Raw genomic sequence first — 22,735 nt, 5'->3', positions numbered from 1 at the left:
ACACATTTAGAATGTGAGGCCAGCAACGTCATCATTTCATGACTTGCAGAGTGAACAATTTAAAATTCACCCTATGATCTCTGCAAAATCATAAAAAGTAGAATATATACATATATATATATATATACACACACACACACAACATTTATATATAGTATATATACAACCAATGTAATATATTTAGGAAATGCATTATCAAACTTATTAAATATTTATATATTTGAAAGAGCATTTTATAAGATTAAATATAACTTTTTAAGTCTCTAAACCCTTCTACTGCTTTAACGCCCTTGGGGCTCCGTAAAACCAATCGTTGAAACTTTTTTAAGCTTCGTACGGTTAAAGCTGAGTAATGCATCACCGGGCACTTCACTTCTCATTACACCCTCTCTGTCCAATAGGAGCCCGAGCTGGGTTTCACTCTCCTCTCTCCACCAATGGAAGTCCGAGCACAGACTCTCTACACCAATAGCATCGGACTGTCTCTTTAGCGGAGAGTGGCGGCCCGAGTAGGTGAAAGAAAGAGAGAGAGACGGTTATAAACTCCCTCGTTGCAGGTACGTTAATTTTGTCAGCACCGTGTGTGTACAGTTTGTTTCTTTTCAAAAAGCATGTGCGGTTTTAAAAAAAGCGCCTGAAAGTGACCTGTGTCTTGAAAAAGAGAGAGAGGGAGTACCGCAATGCAGCGCGCCTCTGTTCGACCGTGTGTGTGTGTGTGTGTGAGTGTGTGTGTGTTCGGGTGTGTGTGGTAACCGTCGAGTTTCTGTCAGGGTGATGTCGGGCTCTGTGAATCAGCATTTTTAACAGGAGCTGCCGGTAGTTTGGGGAAGTATGTTGTATTCCTATGAGGTGGCGGTGAGCGGGTAAATACTCTATTTATGTTTGAAATCTATTTATTTTCCTCTCAGCGGAGCGGACAGTCTGAGGGAGTGCTGCAGACTGCTGGAGAGTGGGGAGATGGAGGCAGTGACGCAGTAGTTTGGGACAGACTTGCATCCAAAAAGGTGGGGCTGCCATTGCAGCATATTTGCTGCCCTTGAAATGGCAGATGCAACATGATATACTTAACATATGAGATAAACTATACAGGAACTATTTTACATAACAATATACAAACAATTGTATGTTCATAAAACACCCATATATAGTTAAAATTTAAGGTGTTGATACGACATTGCCTCCCATTTTCTGCAGTTTTACCTCTTTTGGGAAGTGTTTTATAGTAGATTTTGGAACGTTGCTGTAGGGATTTTATCTCATTTGTTTGAACATTATACAGTTAGTGAGGTACTGATATTGTGTCATAAAATCCATTCCCAAGTCATCCCAGAGATATCAGATTGAGCAAAAGCCCACAACCCAATACTGGGGGATTTACACCTATCTGGCTGATGCTTGGCATTATACAGTGTCAATGTTGGCTCATGTGTAGCTGCTCTAGAGTGTGAATCATTCTGAATCAAAGCTTTTCTTTGGAGATTACAAAAATGTATAGGTATCACTGAACGCCTTGAATGGGTGCCCCTTAAAAGATTGTTTCATTAAATTGAGGGTTTGGAAACATTTGTCCAGTATACATGATTACATTAATTCAATCATTCATTCATTCATTACCTGTTAGTGCTTATCCAGTTCAGGGTCGCGGTGGGTCCAGAGCCTACCTGGAATCATTGGGCACAAGGCAGGAATACAGTGTAATGATATGTCTGATATGTCTGAATTCACAAGGTAGAAAGATCTTCTGGATAGTATTGGACACAATGTATTTTAGCACTTGATTTTAGCTTTTGAGACCATTTTACAGTGACTGCCTTTCCATAATCGACACTGTTTATCTGTCTGCAGAGCTTGCCATCTGCTATTATGAGCTGTAGTCTGATGATAAAAAGGCATTTATGTACAGTAGGTGTTCAGGGCTGACCTGAAAGCTTATCTGAGAATGCAATTTGTTTCCCCCCACCCATAGTCAGCTTAAAGCAAACAGTGACCTAAATCTGTGCATGTTGGTCAAAGAGGAGACAGCAGCAACAGACCGGGACAAGATTACAGCAGAACGTGCTCTGGGATAAACTGACCACGGCACTACAGCACGAGGGAGATAAACACACTGATGTGGACGAATGATTGGACAGAGAGATCATCCAGGCACAATAGGAAGATGATATCCTATCGACAGGGCGACAGCATGGGCAGCATCTGGAAGCCCCCCTCCCCCTTTCATAGTCAGGAAGTAGCAGTGTGTGTCCTTTAAAGTCTGTGTAAAAATGCTGAAGAAGCTAGATGCAGTATGGGGCAGAGCATTAGAGGCAGGGTTAAAGATAGACAAGGTGTGTTTCTATTCTGTTACAATAAAAAAAAAATTATTTGTGTATTGCACTTGAGATTCATTCGCTAATGCACTCTCTATCATTCTGTCTCATGCATGTATTTCTGCAGAGTCATGTGTTCACACTCAGGGATTCTTAAAGTGCCTCTGCTGTGTTATAGTGCACTGCATGCGAATGTGCTTTTGTCTGTGCTGCATTAGAAAGATCAGCATTTACTGGGTTTGTATCAATGCTATTTTTTCCTCTTTATGATACCAATACCATATTCAAAAGTAAAGAATGTCCAGAAATATGCATACACCCCTTCTTATTAGTCCATCTGCACACACACACAGCTTTTATACCTAGTCTCTAGGGAAAAGCCTGAAAAGAACTGGGATGTTCTGGAGCTACTGAGCCTAAAGTTACCACGTTCAATGCCAGGCGTCAGCTAGAGGACTAGTCTATATGTGGATCAGTGTATAATAAGGTGATGGATCCATCCAAAACCTTTGGGATGAATTGGGAATGGAATTTATGATCTAGAACTAATCATCTTACATCAGTACCTCGACAAATGTTCCAACTCCTCACAACAGTAGTTCGAAATTCTAGTATTATGCACTTCCCAGAAGAGCAGAAGCTGTTACTGCAGCAAAGATGTGTCCTATTAATACTCTTATTTTTTATGCCTGGAATATATAATCTATCAACATATTTCTTCTTTTCATTCAGTATTTTGGGATAAGTTGGAGTGATCCAGAACAAATAATCCAACATCAGTGTGTGAGTACACTAAATGTCTCATGGCTAAATGCTATCCAAGCCTCACAGGAATGTCACAACATCAGGTGAAAAAGAGTAGATGCTGTTATTGCAGTAAAAGGGAACAAACGTGGGTGTCCAAAACACTGTCTAATCAGTAAGTGTCTGTAACTCCTGATGTGTACCATTCCACTCCAAAAATCTTTTGTTGTGGCAAAGGAGTGTTGTTTGTCGAAAACAAAAAAACACAGAGAGCATAAATGAATAGCATTTAGTCTGTAACTCGTTAAAGCTGTAACAATAGCTATACTTTTTTTTTAAATACTTAAACTGCTGGTGATACAAATTTTGCAATTAGTATTTTCACAGTTTTACTGCTGGGCATAATTTCACACCACAAACTTCATTTAAGCATTTAGCACATCAGAAATTGCTTTGTGGTTGGGCTAAGCAATTAATTGTTTTCATAATAAAATTGCAATTTAAAATGTAAATAAATTCCACATTATGTCTAAAAAGCTTAACACTGGGGGGATGTTGAATATATTACTGTATGGCTCATAAACTACCAGTACAGTAACACAAATTACATTCAGCATTTTCCAAGGGGAAAAAAGGATGTGATGAAAGTCTGGAGTTTTATTTATAAAAGTAATCAATACAGTTGCAATGGAAATATTGGTCTAACTAATTACAATTAGATATTTTTCATAATCATTCAGCCATAATTTAAAGTGCTAGTATTTTGTTACCGTTGATATTAATCCTATATTAAGGTCTCATAAAGATTACTGGTGTAATAACTGTACCATTGCCATATTGATATGCCTGTCATTGACATAAATTCCAACGTGAATAGGATTTTAGGATTACATTTGAGTAGCCAGACTGTGTGTAGCATATATTCTGCTGTGTCAGGCCATGGTAAATGATTCATGTTTCCATCACAGTGCAGCTCAGCCTCCCGCTGTGTATGTTTGAAAAGCACACATCTTTTAGCTGCTGTGTCTGTCCATGAAAAGCAAACCCCATTACAATAAATACACAACACAGTATTTACTACTTAAATACCATGTTAAAGAAAAAATGGCAGTGTGCACTCTTTATAGGTGGATATAGGGTAATAATCTGCAGTCAGATGTCCCGGTCCATCATCTAAATATAAATAGGTTTAAGGTGACAGCTATCAAATTAATGAGATTTCAGAGCAGATTTATGCAGCTTGGCATTAATGAGTAGGATGAATTATATTTATAGGATCTTGGTGTCTTATTCTCAGGACTGAATTATGGCTTGGGGCATCATGGTGGTTCCATTGGTAGTCCTGTCCGTCCTCTCCTTTTTGCTCTTATCAGCTGGTGGGTAACTGTGTTTGTGTTTGATGTGTTTATAGATACCTTTCACATATTGATCTTTAAATCAGGGCACAGGCAACGCCTAATTAAAAATTGCATTGACAGAAAACATTCCTGTGTATATTTCTCTTGCAGATGCAATCAAGCCCAGGTTCTTGGAGCCCAGAATTTTTGACAGTAAGTCACATCAATTTCTGCACAGTAGAATGTCTGCTACTTTTATCTTCATTTTTTATAGAAGTGGTAATTAAAATATATTTAGTTAAACTAGACTTTGTGTATGTTTGTTTTAAATGTTGTTTATTGTTTATTTATTGATTGATTTTGTTTCTTTTTATTTTTGTTATTATTGTTACTGGTATTATTTTTTGTCATTTTACTTAATTACTTATTGTTTTATGTTTATATATATTTTCAAGAAAACCTAAAATAAATAAAAAGTGAAAAAAAATATTATAGTATATTTAGTTCCTACATGAAGTCTTAAAAATAATTCAGTTATTTTCTGTCTCAGAGGAAGCCACAGGTTTTGGGCCCATCTTTGAGGAGGAGCCCCTAGACACGGTGTATGCAGAGGATTCACCTGAAGCCAAAATCTCTATGAACTGCAGAGTTCGAGCCAACCCACCAGCCACCATCAAGTAACCACTTTATCTGACACAAATTGTTTTTGTGATTTTGTTCCATAGTGCCATGTGTCCTTAGGGTTCAGCATAGGGTTTAGCATACACTAGCATTAGCATTGCTCATTAAGTATGATACATTTTACAAATTTTAAGCTGTTTGCAATAAGTGAAGTTATGTAATAACATAATTTTGGGAGTAGGACCATGCCCAAACTCCTCCTCTCAGCCCTATGTATACCTCGCAAATTTACGTCATTTCCGTTCAGGAGATTGATCTCGACTCATACTGCTCTACTACATCAACTCGCTACTCCGCGCTGGGTCATTCCTGTTGATCCCCATATTCGGTGCCGTGTTTAGTCATTATCAAGCCACCAAGCCTCCTGTTTTGAACTTGCTCCCTCCTCCACCCCATTTCCACCCTTTTCTCATATTCACTTATCCAACCGGGGGGTGTCCGGCTTCATATGCATTCATAAGCCACCTCCCCGTTTCAGCCTCTACAAGCGTGGTCCGTACTAGCAAAAAAAACAAAAAAACAACAACACTTAAATAGAGCAACACATCTAATATAAATGGTTTATCCAAATCCCACCCAAAACAGCCTAATGCCATCTTAGAATTATTCAACAGCCATGCAGGCTGTCTCAAATGGCTTTGTGCTGTCTGCATAGTACTCTGCATGGGTTATGAAATTACGACTTCTGCACCAACATAATGTACTGAATGTTAGAAAGGAGCTGTGCAAATTATAGAATATAAATGGTTTTGAGTTGAACATATTGTGTAGTGCTTTGTTGTAGAAGCCATTATTTACGTACATACATTGTACACTACACAGGGCTTAGGCGCTCATTGGGGATGGAGGCACATACACATATCAATGTGCTCTTGCAACAGTAGCCTGCAAAAATATCTGCATATTTCTTAATAATTATTTTATATTTTTAAAATTCAGATTATTAATATACTTTCAAAAAAGGCACTAAGCTGTCAGTGCAGTGGGACCTTTTTAAATCACAGGTTTAGTGTAAATAGTTTTAAGTTTCTAAAATCAGGGAGCTTCGGTTTTGCAGTGGTATTATTTATTAATTTTGTTTTACATTCATTACTGTTACATTGAATCCATATACCCTGACTGACTCTAGTTTTTTAATATTATTTTTCTATTTTAAAACCGGTTTTGAAATGGTATAACATGCACTTTTAAACCTTGTAAACATTTATTTAAGATATACAACTAGATCTTCACAATGCTGCTGCATCTTTGAGGAAAATGTTAATTGTTTTTAAACTGATGGACATAATTGTACCTGTACATTATTTCTGGCAGGAAGCTGTATAGGAAGCTCTAGAGTTGTTTACTATGTCCAGAATGATAAACAGTGCTGTAGATCATTTTTAAACTGTAAAGTTGTAAAACACTGAGAATTATTATATAGATTTATAAATGAAATTTTCAAAAATAAAATTCCAAAACACTTGTTTGTAAAATAATAGTCAATAATGTTGAGATTAAATTTGAAATTGATATCTTTGTATATAGGTGTAACAGTGGCGGATGCTGGTCTTTCAAGGAGGGGAAGCTCAATTTCGGCCTACATCATAAAATGTGTCGGTTTATTTATACGTAAATTCTACCCTCCGTTCCTTTTTAAGAAAATGATCTATGACCCTGTCGTACCAACAAGGCGTCTTTTCCAGGGACTTGACTAATGTCCTCTCAATGGCCAGCAGAGATAGGCTGCTTAAACGGCCTTGGCCCATGTGAAGTGTGTCCGCTTTGTGACGGTGGAGGGGCTCAGCAGCACCCGCTGGACAGAAACTGCAATAGAAATCAGTCTCCAAACACAAGCAGCTACAAAAGAACCCCACCAGAAATAGAAGCTCGATTTGTCATTAGTCGTTTTTAACAAAGAAAATGCCGCAAAGAGGATTAAGAAAGTCTCCAGTTCAACTCAGAACAGAATGAAAATGTAATGCTCCCATGGATCTTTACACCAAAGGATAGCTGATTTGCTCATTTCGCTGTCAATCAAAAAGGGATTCAGCCTCAGACAGATCAGCCCACTGCTCCATAGATCCCGAGCATCCGATGGGCGGGACAAAGCCCAGCATTTATCCAATGACTCATCTTGTTTCGCTGCCTCGCTATTGAACTCTGTGGACACTCAGCGTTTAAAGCACTGTTAAGCTGCGGGAATGGTTGAGAGGAAAGCCGCGTCTTTACCAGTGATAAGAAGCTGATTCTGAACAAAAGTTAATCGCGTTGTAGTGCATATTTATTCAATGACATGTACACACAACAGTATATATTTGATCACTTATTTTTTGACATTTTAGGGGAAGCTGAGCTTCACTTGCAGTCTTAGAGCAATTGCCTCTGAGGTGTAAGGACTGGGGGCGGACTGATGGAGGCAGACGCAAACGCTATAACACAAACTTTATTTGAACAACAAGAGATAACAAAACAGATATGGACAAGGCGACAATACACAGGAAGCTAAACTGAGACCTAGACAAAAAGGAGCTAACAGACTAGACTTGAACACAATTAAACAAACTAAACCTGGACATGGAGAGCTAAACAGATTAAACTTGGACACAAAGCCAAATAGACAAAACATGAACACAGACCTAAACAGAGGAAACTTGGAGACAGAGGTAAACAGACTAAACTAGAACACAGAGCTAAACATGACTGACAGACAAAGGGAAGAGAAGGAAATCATGGAACAGATGAGACAGACAGACTAGAGAGAGCTAAACAAGGAGAGAGCAAACCAAATGGAGACAAAATCAAGGAACAGACAGATTGGAGGGAGCAAAACAAATGGAGAAACAGACAAGACAAACAAAATTGGAAATAGGAGAGAACAAACCAAATGTCCAACAAACAGGAAGTAACACAAAGGAGCCTAAATAGATGACACTGACAAGGGACACCTGGAATAGATAACGAGGGGGCGGAGCTAGGGCAGGACTAGGGTGGAGACAGAAATAAAAACAAATATAGCCATGTGCTAAGTAAGCACATGGTGGGAACAACAAACAGGGCGGGGCCAAGGTGTGACAGTAGGTATTTAAAGTTTATTTGTAATCATTTAAGCATGTATTTGTGTTCCCAAAAAACCAAAATACCTTTTTAGAATTTCAGTCTAATTCCTGTATTTGTTTTTTAATATAATTAGTGATTATAAACTTTTGAAATGTAATGAATATGTTATGTTTAAAGCAACATTGTATTTGCAGATGGTGGCATAACAACTGGGAGATTAAACTGATGGAACAGCCAGATGAACACTACAGTTTAGTGGGTGGAAACCTGGTCATCACCAACCCAGATAAGAGCAAGCATGCGGGGAAATATGTGTGTGTGGCCAAGAACGTTTATGGCACTACTGTCAGCAAAGAAGCTATTGTTAGGTTTGGATGTAAGTGGGAGATGTTTGAAATGTACTTACTGTGGACTAGTTTTAGCCAATACCCACACATTTCATGTAAGAGATTAGACATTAGATCCCGATAATCAATGTTGCAGTTTCATCTTAATTCTTTTAATTATGCAATTTTGGGGTTTATCTTTTTTTTCAGTTCTGAACCAGTTTCCTACAGATGAAAGAGAAGCTGTTTATGTCAAAGAAGGACAGGGGGCTGTCCTACTATGTGCCCCGCCCTCTCGCTATCCAGGTAAGTACTGTCATTTTAGGACTCTGTAAAACCAAATTTTTTTTTTCATCACTGCTTTTTTTAAAGCATTTGATAAAGTAAACTTGCCTGCCCTATTGCTATGGATTGTAGCAATGTAGCATTGATGTATTTGCCTGTCTCAGGTTAACAGCTTGGTAGAATGTATGATTGGTTGAGTATAAACTAGCTACTTAGTTGAATTAACAGTTACTAATTAGGGATAAAATTTGGGTAAATAAATAAATAGGTCATGATTTTTTCCTAATAATTGGATGTATATAGCTGACCTAGGTCTCATTCCTGTATATCTAACACCCCAAATGTATCTTTTATTTTGTGACATAATCTATTTTGTAATAAAGTCAAATAGAGAAATTCTACATAGAATCCATAGGTAGTGATTAATTCTAATGTTTTTCCTTCCTTTATTTCTTCTTGTCTCTTTCTCAGCTGAGGTGATGTACCGTTGGATATACAATGACTTCCCCAATTTTATTATTCCTGACCAGAGACGCTTTGTGTCTCAGACCACTGGGAACCTCTACATTGCTAAGGTAGAGGCTTCTGATGTTGGCAACTACTCTTGCTTTGTTTCCAGCCCCATCATTGGCAAGAGTGTCTTCAGCACCCCCATCCCACTGGTGCCCCAGATAGAAAGTGAGTACAATAAGGCCACAAATTATACATTATGTAAATGTAATACTTTTTACAGACCCTTTCATGACGCCACACTACACAAAATGTTAGGGATGTTATCTAATTCAAACTTAAACCTTGTTTAACCTTTTAACTTTATGCCTTTTAGAGGAAGTGAAGCGATATCCTGCAGACATCAGAGTCAGATTCCCTAAGACGTATGCTCTGGTGGCACAGAATGTGACGCTGGAGTGCTTTGCTCTGGGAAAGTAAGTTATCAACAGAAAAAGTATGCACTGATTTTAGTCCTGGACTATTATCTTGCTTTCAGTGGAGAATCACATTGTGTAGTACAGGACTAGGCTTAATCCTTGTCTGGGAAGCCATCCCTATATGTTTAATTTAGGTCAGATTTATTGTTTACTGTTGAACAGAATTAGGTTGGCTGACCATATTTTACAAACTCACTGTCACCTGTTTATGTTGCAAAAAACAATGTCAACCAGGGCTCTAGGGTGCAGTTTGGTGGCTAATGCATCCTAATTTCTCAGTCTCCCTGTAGTTCAACGACACATTAGGCCCATATCATGGTCCATATAGTGAAGGGCGGAACCCCTCTGATTGGCAGTGGTTCAGATATTCTTGTATGTGTATATGTTTCAAAACCAAGGTGAGAAGCCTAGTGAAGGGACCTTAATGAAGGTCCCCTCGTCTCAAGTTAGGGAGAGTTTGTGTGTCATCAGAAGACTGTTTTTCTCGAGATTGGACTGTTAATAAATAATAGTCTACGAACACAGCCTTGGGAATATGTTTAGAGGTGGCGTGCACTGCGCAGCTGCTCTCCAGGACCTCTTGTCAAAGAACTTGTAAAACTGCTGTGTTAAATGTGATGCGATGAAAATTAGGCGCACCAGTGCAACCAGAGCAAAAAGTTAGTCTAGAGCCCTGTCAACTGAGTCTATTATCATCCACTGGCAAATAAAAGAGAGTTGAAAATGCATAAAGAGACTAAATGTTCACAAGTCCTTTTTTCATTATCACCGTATGGGAGCCCTAAAGGGACACAGGGAAAGGGAAAGATCAGTTCAATTACTTGAGTTTTTTTCTCCAATTAATTATCTTGACATAAATATACAAAAATATACTCAGAAGATTTTCCAGGCAATAATAGGGAAATATAAGCGCAATATCCATTCTGGTCTGTAGATGGCAGAAATGGGAGTATTGAAATTACATTCCGACCTCTGGCGTTTTGGAGTGGTACCGAAGTTAAAACAGTTTTCAGACAAAGTGAGCACTGAGACAATATCTTTGTATTGGAGGCTAAATTCTAAATAAATTGCTATAGGCATAGATTTCCATAAGAGTAGTACAAATGTCTAATTAGCTGAAGATTAGACAGCACTAGGAGTTTAGTCAGTTTTCTCTTAATCCTGTTTGTGTTTCTGTGATTTTTAGTCCTCTTCCCCACATTCGCTGGAGGAAACTGGATGCCGACCTTCCACCCAACTACGAGGTGAGCATGAACGGGGCACTTCTACACCTCATCAATGTGCAGTATGAGGATGAGGGCAGCTACGAGTGTGAAGCCCTCAACGTCAAAGGCATGGACTGGTACCGCCAGTGGCTCTATGTGGAGGGTAACCTTTATATTTCACTTACTTTATGAATGTAAGATTGTTAGTCATAGACTGAATTTCTTAAGCTTCTCATTCTTATTACTGGTTGTAAAAAGTAATAGTAGAATTTTACATTTTTTTTCCTTCTATTCTACTTCACTCATTCATTTACTCCAGTTTAACAAAATGAGCGGCTTAGGGGGCATGGTTCAGTGCTTTACATTAATAAGATCACGTGTTCTTGTTGCGAATTTGAATTTGATACGAAGTTACTTGTGTAAATACACTGTTTTTAGTAAAGGCATTCTTTAGATTTAGAGGTTTGTTATGTATTCTAGGCAAACAGAAAAAATTGGAAGGATAGGATTAAACGACTTGACAAGGAAATGTTAAGCTGTGAAGTTAATGCATTTGAGAATTGAAAGTAGCACAAAGAGAGTAATAACTCTAGATGCCTGTGGAATAAAACTGGTAGTGACGATAAAGACTTTAGCTTACTTGTGAGTAGCCTGTAGGTAATTTATATTGCATTTAATGAGTTTTGGCATATTATGTTTCCATAGGTCTCATTATATAACATATGAATGTTGTTGTCTTAATACCATCTTTTTGACCAGGTGCTCCAGAATGGGCGGAGCATATTAATGACACTGAGAAGGATGTTGGTACAGAGCTTACTCTGTCATGCACTGCTGTGGGAAAGCCATTACCATGGATACGCTGGATGAAGGATGGTTATTCTGTAAGCTTCTCATTCATTCTGTTGTACAACCACTTAACCATTAAAGTATCAGTCACAAAGTTTAATGTTGAATTATTTCTCTTATTTAGTATGGTAAAGGGGAGCTGAAGTTCTCTAGTCTCACATTTGAAGATTCAGGCATGTATCAGTGTGTTGCTGAGAACACCTGGGGTGTCATCTATGCCAATGCAGAGCTACGGGTGGTCTGTAAGTAGTTGTACACTACTGCTGCCAAATCTTGGCATGTTCTTTTCCATTAATTATGCTGTAAATTATTTCCTGCAAGATGACAGCAGTTCAGTAGTGACTGGTTGTCTACATTGTCCTGTTTATGTCAAAGTTTGATGTATACCTCCCAGTAATATGCTTGATTTAGGAAATCCAGTAGTTTACTGGAGAATTCTGTTTTTTATATGGGTTTAATTAATGTTTATGTCTTTCATTATTTGTGCTTTTTATTATAGCTTGTGCACCTACTTTCATATACAACCCAGTGAAGAAAAAACTTCTGGGTGCTCAAAATGGCCGTGTGGTTATTGAGTGTAAACCAAGAGCAGCTCCGAAGCCCAGATTTATCTGGAAACGAGGCTCTGAACTACTCTCCAACTCATCTCGGTATGTTACATTCATAAAAACTGTTCCCCTTTAAACACCATTGCCTTTAAGTGACCATTACTGTACTATTTTATGAGTTTATTCCTCTTTGTTGCTAAGTTATGACCTGTTCACCATAAATGCTGTTTTTATGTGTTAATCTACAATATGAAATATATTATAATGTATATAGCTTGATTTAATATCTTGATCATAAAAATTTTTTCCAAATACATAATATATTATTGGCCCTGTGAAGGACTGGCGCCCCCTCCAGGGTGTATTCCCGCTTTGCGCCCAATGATTCCCCGCGACCCTGAACTGGATAAGCGGTTACAGATAATAAATGAATGAATGAATAATATATTATTGTTAAAAAAAAAACACATAAAATACATGTCAGTTGTCTTTAATCCTGTCCCTCTCCTGTCAAATGTATGTTATAGTATGTCTATCTGGGCTGATGGGAGTCTTGAAATTGTAAATGTGACGATGAGTGATGAGGGCTCATATACCTGTTATGCCGAGAATGATCGCGGCAAGGCCAACAGCACTGGCTCCCTCACCATCACCGGTTAGTAATTGTTCCTCAAAAGCTGTCATCAGCACAACCTTAGATTAAGGCATGTAGGCATTTAACACAACTTTTTGTCTAATAATCCTTTTTGATTTTGACATATTATGCAGTCTTTATTTCTTGTTTCTAGTGCATGTGATTCATTTTGACTTAGTACCTAAAGCCTTGCAGCCAACTTCACATGTATAAACATGATATCTCCTTATTTTAACTTTTCATCTGTATGTTTATTTCTCAGAGGCTACTAAGATCACTATAGCGCCATCAGACGTAGAAGTAATGGTGGGTGAGATGGCTGTCCTTCAGTGTTCTGCTTCATATGACCCAAGCCTAGACATCACCTTCATCTGGACAAGGGATTCATACATTATCAACTTAGTCACTGACTTTGAACACTATGAGCAGATGATGGTAATGCTGCTTTACACTGCTTCCTAGAAATAGGATATTTGATTTGTTTGTTATAATATAGTCTTATTTTATCATTTATTTTTTCCATGAAAACAAATGATATCCAATCTCTCAGACAGCACTGTCATTCATTTGTAGTTGATACAATCACTTGAACTAAAGATTACTTTGGCAAACCTCTGACAAATGCCAGTTAAAATCTTATGTACCAAAAGGAAGCTTTATGTTAAATATTTCCTCTGTCATTAACTGGGATGGACAATCAATGTTTAAGTTGTTTCTTTTTTCTAGAACAAATGGATGCAGTGTGCTCTGTACCACATAAGAAATGGGCTAAAACATTAAATAATTATATATAATTAAAAGTCATATTATTTTTAGTGTAATGAAGGTCAAAGATAGTTTATCAGTCACGGTTTTTAAATTTGCGTTTATACTGTTATTATATTATACTCTATACTGTGCCAACTTTTGAGGCGGTAGCTTTCTGATATTGACATTAATTTAGATATTTGTTTATTGGTGTACAGGGCAGAGAGAACAGTGGAGACCTGCTGATTAAAAACGCTCAGATCGAGCATGCAGGGGAGTACATCTGTACAGCTCAGACCATTGTTGACAATGCCACAGCAATTGCTAATGTTGTTGTCAAAGGTTAGATTCAGTGACCTTGCTTTATTTTAGTTAATACCTTAATTTATTGAGTATTGTAAATTGAGACTTACCCGTTTAGAATGTAAACATATTTAATTGTATTTTGTTTTCTCTTGGTATCAGGTCTTCCTGGCCCTCCAGGTGGGGTGCGTGTGGAGGAAATCAAAGATACTTCAGTAAAACTTGTTTGGAGTCTGGGCTCAGACCACGGGAGCCCCCTCACTCAACATGTTATACAGTCCAGAGACTTTTACGCCATTGACCCAGAAGACTGGAAAACTGCAGTTACCTGTGAGTCTATTAGAGTGTACACTTTGACAAAGCATGTTTGTACTTCTTTAATAAAGCTTTGAAGTTTGGTTTATTCTGTGACATTAGCAGGGGTGTTTAAGTCTGGTTTACGAGCACAGTTTAATAACTACTTTCCTAAGATGAGTTGTGTTAGTGCTGAGACATCAGCAAACTCTGCTAAGCATTACCCTTCCAGAAGCAGTGTTTTGTACTCCAGAATGTTATAACACGAAGTAATATGTGAAACACCTGCAGCTCACTGTATTGCTTTGTTGCTGGCATATAATACTTATATAATATATTGTTTAGCTCCTGTTTTCTTGGATGGGAAAACTGAGACAGCAGAAGTAATTGATCTGTATCCTTGGATGGAGTATGAATTTCGCGTCTATGCCATCAATGAGTTGGGAGCAGGAGTGAGCAGCCTGCCATCCATTAAAATAAAAACCTGGGATGCCAGTGAGTGCACTTTTTTATCTCTCAGATTTCTCCACAAGCATTAGACATTGAAACATGTGTTAGTTGGGACTTTACTAGCTTCCCCTAGGAAGTCTGATACCTTTCACCACATAACGTGACCAAGAACCACCTACTATTGCAGGAACCATAAAATGTGACTGACATACAAATGGACCAGTCATAGTCTGCTATTTTGGCATGTTTAGAAGGAGACAGCTCTGAAAATGTAGTAAAAAACGATACATGGAAGTGCATATTTGCAGATATACAGATGAAGGTATCAGACACTGTGTCTACGTGCGTGCAGTGTGTCTGTGCTTGTGACTAGGACTCTACTAATCACAGAAAATACCACCAAAATTGTATGTAAGGGGCAAGCACATGCTTCCTTTAAGACGTGGTACCAACCAGTATGTTTTATCAAACTGCTGCTACCTCAGCTCCACTGGACAATTCAACAAGGTGGAGGAGATTTCCTGCTGCCCAAATATGCTTTGTAAACAGACAGATGCCTGCGCTGGCAGCTGTGCTTGTGTGATGCAGAGGTCCTACTTACCAGGTGTAATTTTCTTAGATTTTTTTTAACTTTCAATTTTATATGCAATTCAATTATATATAATTATATATTATATATATATATATATATATATATATATATATATATATATATATATATATATATATATATAATATAGTGCTTTTATAACAATACACATTTAAATTATGGAAAAATTAACCAAATATAAGGATAACAGTATAAAGTGGTACAAACAGAGTTTATGGGCAGATTTGCATAGATTAAATATATTGTAAATATATCTCCACAGTTCTTGGGAGTTTTACAAGTGCTTATTCCAGCAACCATAGATACCTGACTGTGGTTTTCTGTATATGCAAGATATGTATTTGTAACTACTGAAAATTCTTAAGTAAGGACCATAAAATAATGTGTTTGTACTGAGTACTGAAGGTCACTTTCACACAGTAATCTAAATCTTTTTTTTTTTTTTTTTTTGTATGATTTCAGTTCCTACCATGTCTCCCACTGATGTTGATGGCTATATGAGTGTGACTGGAGAGCTTATTGTCACCTGGACTGTAGGTTTTTTTTTTTCTTTTTTTTTCTTTTTTTTAGTAAACTGCATATGACAAAACATGCATCCCAGTACTTTCATAATGGCACAGCCTCAGTGTTTTCAACATGTTTGTATTTCTTTGTAGCCTTTGAAGCCCCAGTACTTCTTTGGAAAGAAGATTGGCTATGTGGTGGCATTTAAGCCCCATGAGGACTCTGAGTGGAAGTGGTCGACAGTAGCAGATCCAGAGGCCAGGCGCTTTACATTTAAGATCACCATCAACCCAGACACTGAGATTGAAGTCAAAGTGAAAGCCTACAACAACAAAGGAGAGGGGCCATACAGTCTGACTAAAGTAGTGTTCTCATCTTCAATTGGTGAGGGGACATTTCTAATCCTGATAAGGGATCCCTATGATTAAGAGGAGGCATAGTAAAATTTTACAAAATCTAATCTGTTTACAAACTTCAATTCAGATCAGTTTAAATAAATTTCCATACATATTTTCAGTTGGATTGTGTTAGTCTTGCACCATATAATACTCTCCAGGTCTGACACCTATGGTCTCCTCGCACAGCACCCACCGAGGCACCTCTGGATGTTTATGCCCGACAAGTCACCGCCACTGAGGCTCTAGTGTGGTGGATGCCAGTCTACCAGGTTCCTCCACACTGGGTGGATGGCTACCAGGCAAGTCCTTTAGTAAACCTTTTATTCCAGGTCACCGCTGGCTTGTTCCCACTTTCTATAGAGGTCATAGATCTGACCTCTGAAAATATCTAAACTAGAGTCTTAGTAACGTGACATCTCTTTCTTACATTACGTAAATGCATAACAATGGATACAATCTGTAATTTTAGTTTTCATCTTTCAGATTCCTAGACTGGCAATACCTTAAGCATTTTCCCTAATAGCTAAATCTCCCACCTGTCCAGATCCGTTACTGGAGGAAATATGATGACAATGAAGCAGCTGCTTCTCGTGTTCTGGTGCACAGTTCTTTTAACCAGACCCGTCTGGAGAACATGCGGCCTGACTCTCACTACTTAATTGAGGTACGGGCCTACAATGGAGCTGGATTAGGACCACCTAGTGAGCACTGCGAGATGTTCACCAGAAGACCACGTAAGACCAACACTATTTGTGACATTTATACAGAACACTAGATATAATACTCAAAAAGTCCCTCTCATCGATTAAGCCCATGAAAACTCATCTACGTTTATCAGAATTGTGTGTTTAGTAATTATTTTCAGGAACAAATCCCCTAATATCTTAATGTGGCTTAAATTTAACTGTGTGCATGGATTCATGAATAAGCAAATAGTCCCTGCCTCTACCTCTACAAACCCCTAAGCCACTCATCTGCAGTTTTAGTCTATCTGAAAACCCCTACCCCACAAGGGGTATGATGGGATTGGTTCATAATGTTTGTGATTCAAGAAACCCTGGCTGCTTGAATCCATGTTTTCAAAATTGTCCTTTCATTGGTTGACTATGCTTACAATGCAGTAATGCTCAGCCATGGCATTTACTGCTTATTTCACTAATGATAAGTCTTATGGCATATACAAAACACTTGGACATGTAAACCAGTGTGTATTTCTCATATTTAAGTAAGAATTGGGAATGATCCACTACTCAAAATGGGAATGATCCACTAATCAAATAATATCTGGTCAGAAACTTGTCAATAATGACTGGGATACAGAACCAATAAATTGTCAATGAAGACAAATGAGTCCTGTAAGTTACGTGTAGCTCTGAAGGTGGATTATATGTGTTGTAAATGTGTTGTCACTCAAGTCTCACATTTGGACGGTGTGCTATGCCTTTTCTACGGACCTAACTGAGTGCTTTGTTCATTTAAAATTTGCAGCTCCAAGTCGTCGCCTGAGAGTATACAAATATGTTAGCTTTACAAGGAAATGGCTCTATATCTATTGGGATCACATCTATAACTACTGGAATGAGTCTTATGTAGAAGGTTACAAGGTGAGTATTTTGTGGATCAGAGACAAGAAGGTAGTTACCTGCAAACTTGAACTTAAGCTTTTCTAAAATTTACACCTATTAACTTCTTGTATAAGGATGGCTAATTACTGTGTAGTTGTTAAAGGGTTATTAAATAAGTATCAATATGATGTTTGCACATTATTTTTCAATATTTGGAGTTAAGATTGTCTATCTTTGTTGTGTGTAGATCTTGTATAGAAAGGAAGGAGAGCGCTATGGGAAACTGTACACCACTGGCAGGCACTACATAGACTTCCCCATGCCTGAGACAGGCGACTATGTGATTGAGATTCGGGCTCGCTGTGAAGGAGGAGATGGCCCAATTTCTCAGATACGAGTGCAAGGTGAGACTGGACTGATATTTTCCTTTAGTTTTTGTATTTTTAAAATGCCTTCCTCCTTGTTTCACATTTTAATTCTTCAGGCATATCCATGCACATGAAAAATAATTTTCTCCTCTGAGCTGTAATATTTTCAACATGTTTTAGAACAGTGTGTTTAGTCAAAATATCAAGTAAATGATTTATGCAGAGTCATAAACGGATAAAAAATTCATGTATCATAATTGATATTCTTTATAGACAGAAGCCATGGCATAATCTAACGTTTTAGGTTAGGGATAGACTTTTCCACTGACCTGACTGCAGTAGAATGCACTCACTGTTTGTTGTGTGGTGTTACTGTACAGGTCGAGCTGCACTGGTCTCTCAGTCTCTCAGTGCTGTCTCTCTGCTGCTACTGGTGCTGTCCTGGATGAACCTGGGCCTATAGGGAGAGCCCCTTTACTGACTGGAGTCAAATGGACTGTAGAAAAAGCAACCACCACTACCCTAACTGTCAATGTCTCTAAAGGTGCAGTCTGTTGGTTAGTTGACCTTCTTGATTTGCCTTATAAAATGTCCTCAAGGAATTTTCTTTTCTATTTGCCCACATACAAGCACAGGAAAATAAAGATATTATCAACATGAAAATATTAGGTGTACAAATAAGTTTTAAAGAGTTTTTTTTTGTAACATATAATTGCAATTAAAAATATTTTTTCGTTGAATAAAATGAAATATGTAATTTTTAAAACTTAACATAGATTGAAAAAACAGCAGGAGAATGTTTGAAATTTGAATTACAGTTATATGGTACACACACAAAAAAAATTAAATCTTATTTGTACACTTAATAAATAACATTTATTAAACTGTTGGTTTAAGTCTGACATTTCTAACAATAGTATTTTGTGTGAAGTTTATTTGTTTGTTTGATATTTTCACTAATTTATATTCAGTTTCTTTCTTTTGTTGGTACCAGACGTATCTATAGTGAAATATGAAATTTCTGCTTGAAATATAAACTATTTAAAGCCGCTTTAAAGCTGCTGGGAACCTAAGTCTGAGGTTTCTTCCTATTTAAAAGGAACGCATACGATTGTGGGGAAATGCAGTTCTCTCTGGTGTGTTTACATTCAGAAGCTCTGTGTCTTTTAATGTCGAACAGCATGTTTGAGGAGAAAAAAATGATTGTTGTTTGTACATGGAGGTTTAACTTGTTTTTATTCACTGTCTGAATTACCATAGAAACTTATTTTTTATTTTGAGTTGTTTAGTTTTCTAGCAGTTTCAGTAATGCAATTAGCCGTCTCTCGAATTTGGAGAATATTTGTCAATATTAGCTACCTATGGAACAGGAATGGAGCAGTATCCTCATATCAGTTCAGAGAGAGAAAAGTAGCATACGGGACTGTGACAGTTTTATTCATTTATTTATTTGTCTATTTACTGACACCGTAAACACAGACCTTTCCAGCACCCAAACAGACTGGAGAGCAGCAAAAGGTGAGGAATCATCTGAATTTTAGAAAAAGTTTTTTTTTTTTTTTTTTTTTTTAATTACAATCGTGAATGTCACCTTTAGATTCACATGAAAATATACAAACAATTTCTTCCCATGTCTTCCCATAGTATAATAAATGTCTGCTGTATTACACCAGTATTGCTCTCCTTCTGATGAGGAATCAGTGGTCCTAAATTGGGAAACTTTTTGTACCCTTTACCCTAACTAATTCACAAGGCTAACAGGACTCCGCCCTCTCTTGAGCCCCTTTCACACATGCACAGTAACCCAGAAATGTTCCAGAGTTTACCTTGAGGAGCTGTATGTGTGAACATTTGTCCCAGACTTCATGCGGATGTGGACTTTATCCTGCTATCCCCCAAAGGCTAGGTATAATGTCAGAGTCACTGCATATGAGAACAGAGCTGCTAATGTTCAGGATTATTTGCTGAGCATGCTAAACACAGCATGTTTTAGTTTGCCTAAAGCATGCAGCACAGTTCCCTCTGCAAGAGTACGTCTGACACAAAAAATCTCCTACCATGGGTATGAGTGAAATGTGTGTGTCACTCCGGGACATCTCTGGACCAGATACTCTGGAGGTTCTCTAGAGTTTTTTTTCAGATTTCAATCTGAGCAATCTCACACTGGAGCCCAGTCAAACCGAACCTTACGCAGAGTAAACCCAGCACAAATTCCCTGCTTCATACTGAGTAAACCTGGTGCTTGTTCCAATCCTCCCTGCATGTGCCATTATGTTGTGTGTCTATAAATTAGCTGGTAAAACAATTACAGAGATCAAAACATCAGTTAACCCTAAAGATCTGTGGGAGTCCCAACTGCAATTCAAAGTAAAAACTAAAAAACACAGCTACTCCCTCTCAAGGATGTGTTCACTGCTATGGTAACATAACAATGTTTTGTTGGCCAGTGATAGAGGGCTGTCTGTCACAAGCTTTCATTGGAATTTTAAGACTACACCCACACTGAGATGAGAGCTATTGGGCGATTTTGAGGAGTGTTTTTTGTAATATTTCTGCTTTGTGATTTCTATTTGAACTTTGTTGAACACTTCACATAACACCCAAGTTTAGTATTATACAAAAATGTAAGTTCTCCCAGGGGCTTTAAATCCTGCTCTAGCTGTTTATATTGCCAGATTAATGGTTGTTTTTATGATTTTGAATGGAATAATTACAGAGAGTGAAAACTGTCCAATTTAGTCTTTTGCTCTAGTCATATTTATTGTGTGTGAACAGGAATGCATTAATATTATCTGCATATACTGCGACATAAGCATACGGAGTACACCAGTCACCACCCTACATCACATCTGCTTTCCATTTGCTTACATGTGGCACTTGTTTTTGAAGTGCCATTTTTCACACTACACATACATGACTCACAGCTAATGTGATGTATGGATGTGCAACAAAATCTGTACAAAGCTCTGTGTCCATTAAATTTTGTTATTAGAACCAAAACATGACTTTGATGTTACTGCAGCCAATTTTACCTTGATTTACAAACTTGGACCTCATTCCTTCACATCAGCTCACTGTTTCAGCGATGAATCAAAGACCTTCTGAGTTTTCTGTCACTGTTATTAATAGCTGTACATCTATTTTTTTCCCCTGGTTTGTTTTTTTAAAAGTGTCTCCGTGTAAATGCTTTAGCTATATTATTAGGTTACTTTTGTCAAAAAATAAATTACAGGTAGGCCTTTTGCTTGTTATGATTTAACTATAAACACATTTGCTTCAGCTTTAGAGAAAAATAACAAGTTTTCCACTCTTTCTACTTGTCTTTTGTCTTTTCACTGTGGCTTGCATTACTGATGTGCTACCAGCAGATAGCAGCACTTCACTCCTGTTTGGTAACAGCTGTACTGACCTTCCCCAGATTTCATTTACATCCCATTTAAATTTAATTTCATTACTTAAGTTCCTTAGGCAGAATATCAGACGATAATACAGTTTCCAAGCAGATATGATTTATCACCAGATTAAACTGGAATATCATCATGTTACCAGTAGAGTAATTTCACACTCTGCAAACAATATATCTGCACATTATCACACTTACTGGGTGAACAATACTCTGAATAATTATACTCTGTCTACAACATGTGGGTAGGAGAATCTCACTGTGTGTCACAGGAGGTGGCAGATGGGATGATTTGGTATGGAGTGAGTCTTCCACTTTCCGCCCACATCTCCAGATGTAGCGCTGCTTTAGTCTGAGTGATCAGTTCAGTGATTTGTACCTTGCAATTGCTCGAAAATAGTCTCAATATAAGATTCAACTCAGCCTTTTCAATACTTAGCAGATGTCCCTGAATGTCATTTTCCTCCAGATAGTCTATAAAGCACTTCACTGCCACATTTATTTATTTAATTTATTTAATTTTTTTGGTGAGTTGTGTTCATTCCTGGTAATTCCAGATATCTGAAAAGCTCAGAGGCACAAACAAGGTCTGAATTTGAAGGGTTTCTTCTTTCCTTTTCTTTCTTTAGTAGCTCTCTAGTTGCAGCATTTAAAAGTTCCAATCTCTAAAGCAAAACCTTCCCAGAAGAGGACGAATAGCTATAGTATCAAAGGGGGACCAAAAAAAACATATTTTAAAAACCTTACATTAAGAGGAAATGTTGGATTGTCAGGTGTTCTCAAACTGTGTCCATACATTGCATTTTCAATATTTACCAATAAAAACCCTGAAAACATGCAAAGACCCTGAAGGCATGCAAAGACAACGAAGTACCACCTGCCTTAGCTGTTGCAGTGAGTACAAGTATGGTTTGTGCATCTGCATGTGTGTGTGTGCGTGTGTGTGTGTATGCGGGCGCATGCGTGGAGATGTATGTGTGTGACCGTACTGCCATCCTTCATGCTAGATTAGGCACGTCTAACCTGTCTCATCTCATTTGCTGTTACGAATTATCAGATTTTTCCAGACGATGTGGGTCAGAAATCCCTAATTACACAATATTACTGGGAAATTCACCCATAGCTCCCTATTTTCTTGTGCTTAATCGCTTGTAATTTAATTTTTTGTTAGCCCATTCAATCTGCAAATATCCATACATGAGTAAAT

At 37.8% G+C, this 22,735-nt stretch overlaps 1 protein-coding gene across 2 annotated transcripts; it reads left to right on the top strand.

Moving 5' to 3' along the window:
* Positions 1 to 497: 497 nt before the first annotated feature.
* Positions 498 to 21,375, top strand: cntn1b (contactin 1b). 2 transcript variants are annotated; one of them, XM_066667934.1, is made up of 26 exons: positions 498 to 557; positions 909 to 1,004; positions 3,042 to 3,092; positions 4,351 to 4,429; positions 4,562 to 4,603; positions 4,941 to 5,067; positions 8,305 to 8,486; positions 8,647 to 8,742; positions 9,193 to 9,399; positions 9,548 to 9,647; positions 10,837 to 11,018; positions 11,615 to 11,739; positions 11,829 to 11,946; positions 12,204 to 12,354; positions 12,780 to 12,907; positions 13,149 to 13,321; positions 13,852 to 13,975; positions 14,099 to 14,266; positions 14,576 to 14,725; positions 15,753 to 15,823; positions 15,947 to 16,178; positions 16,379 to 16,491; positions 16,737 to 16,926; positions 17,681 to 17,796; positions 18,005 to 18,161; positions 18,506 to 21,375. In XM_066667934.1, the coding sequence occupies exons 4-26, from the start codon at positions 4,360 to 4,362 to the stop codon at positions 18,586 to 18,588; spliced, it is 3,105 nt and encodes a 1,034-aa protein (XP_066524031.1). In that variant the 5' UTR covers positions 498 to 557; positions 909 to 1,004; positions 3,042 to 3,092; positions 4,351 to 4,359; the 3' UTR covers positions 18,589 to 21,375. The 2 variants fall into 2 exon arrangements, with proteins under 2 accessions (XP_066524031.1, XP_066524032.1); XM_066667935.1 differs by lacking the exon at positions 498 to 557 and adding an exon at positions 721 to 829.
* Positions 21,376 to 22,735: the final 1,360 nt, after the last annotated feature.

This window comes from Hoplias malabaricus, chromosome 4 (assembly GCF_029633855.1).
Source record: "Hoplias malabaricus isolate fHopMal1 chromosome 4, fHopMal1.hap1, whole genome shotgun sequence".
NCBI classification, from domain to species: Eukaryota; Metazoa; Chordata; class Actinopteri; order Characiformes; family Erythrinidae; genus Hoplias; species Hoplias malabaricus.
This window is presented reverse-complemented; position numbering and strand designations above follow the sequence as displayed.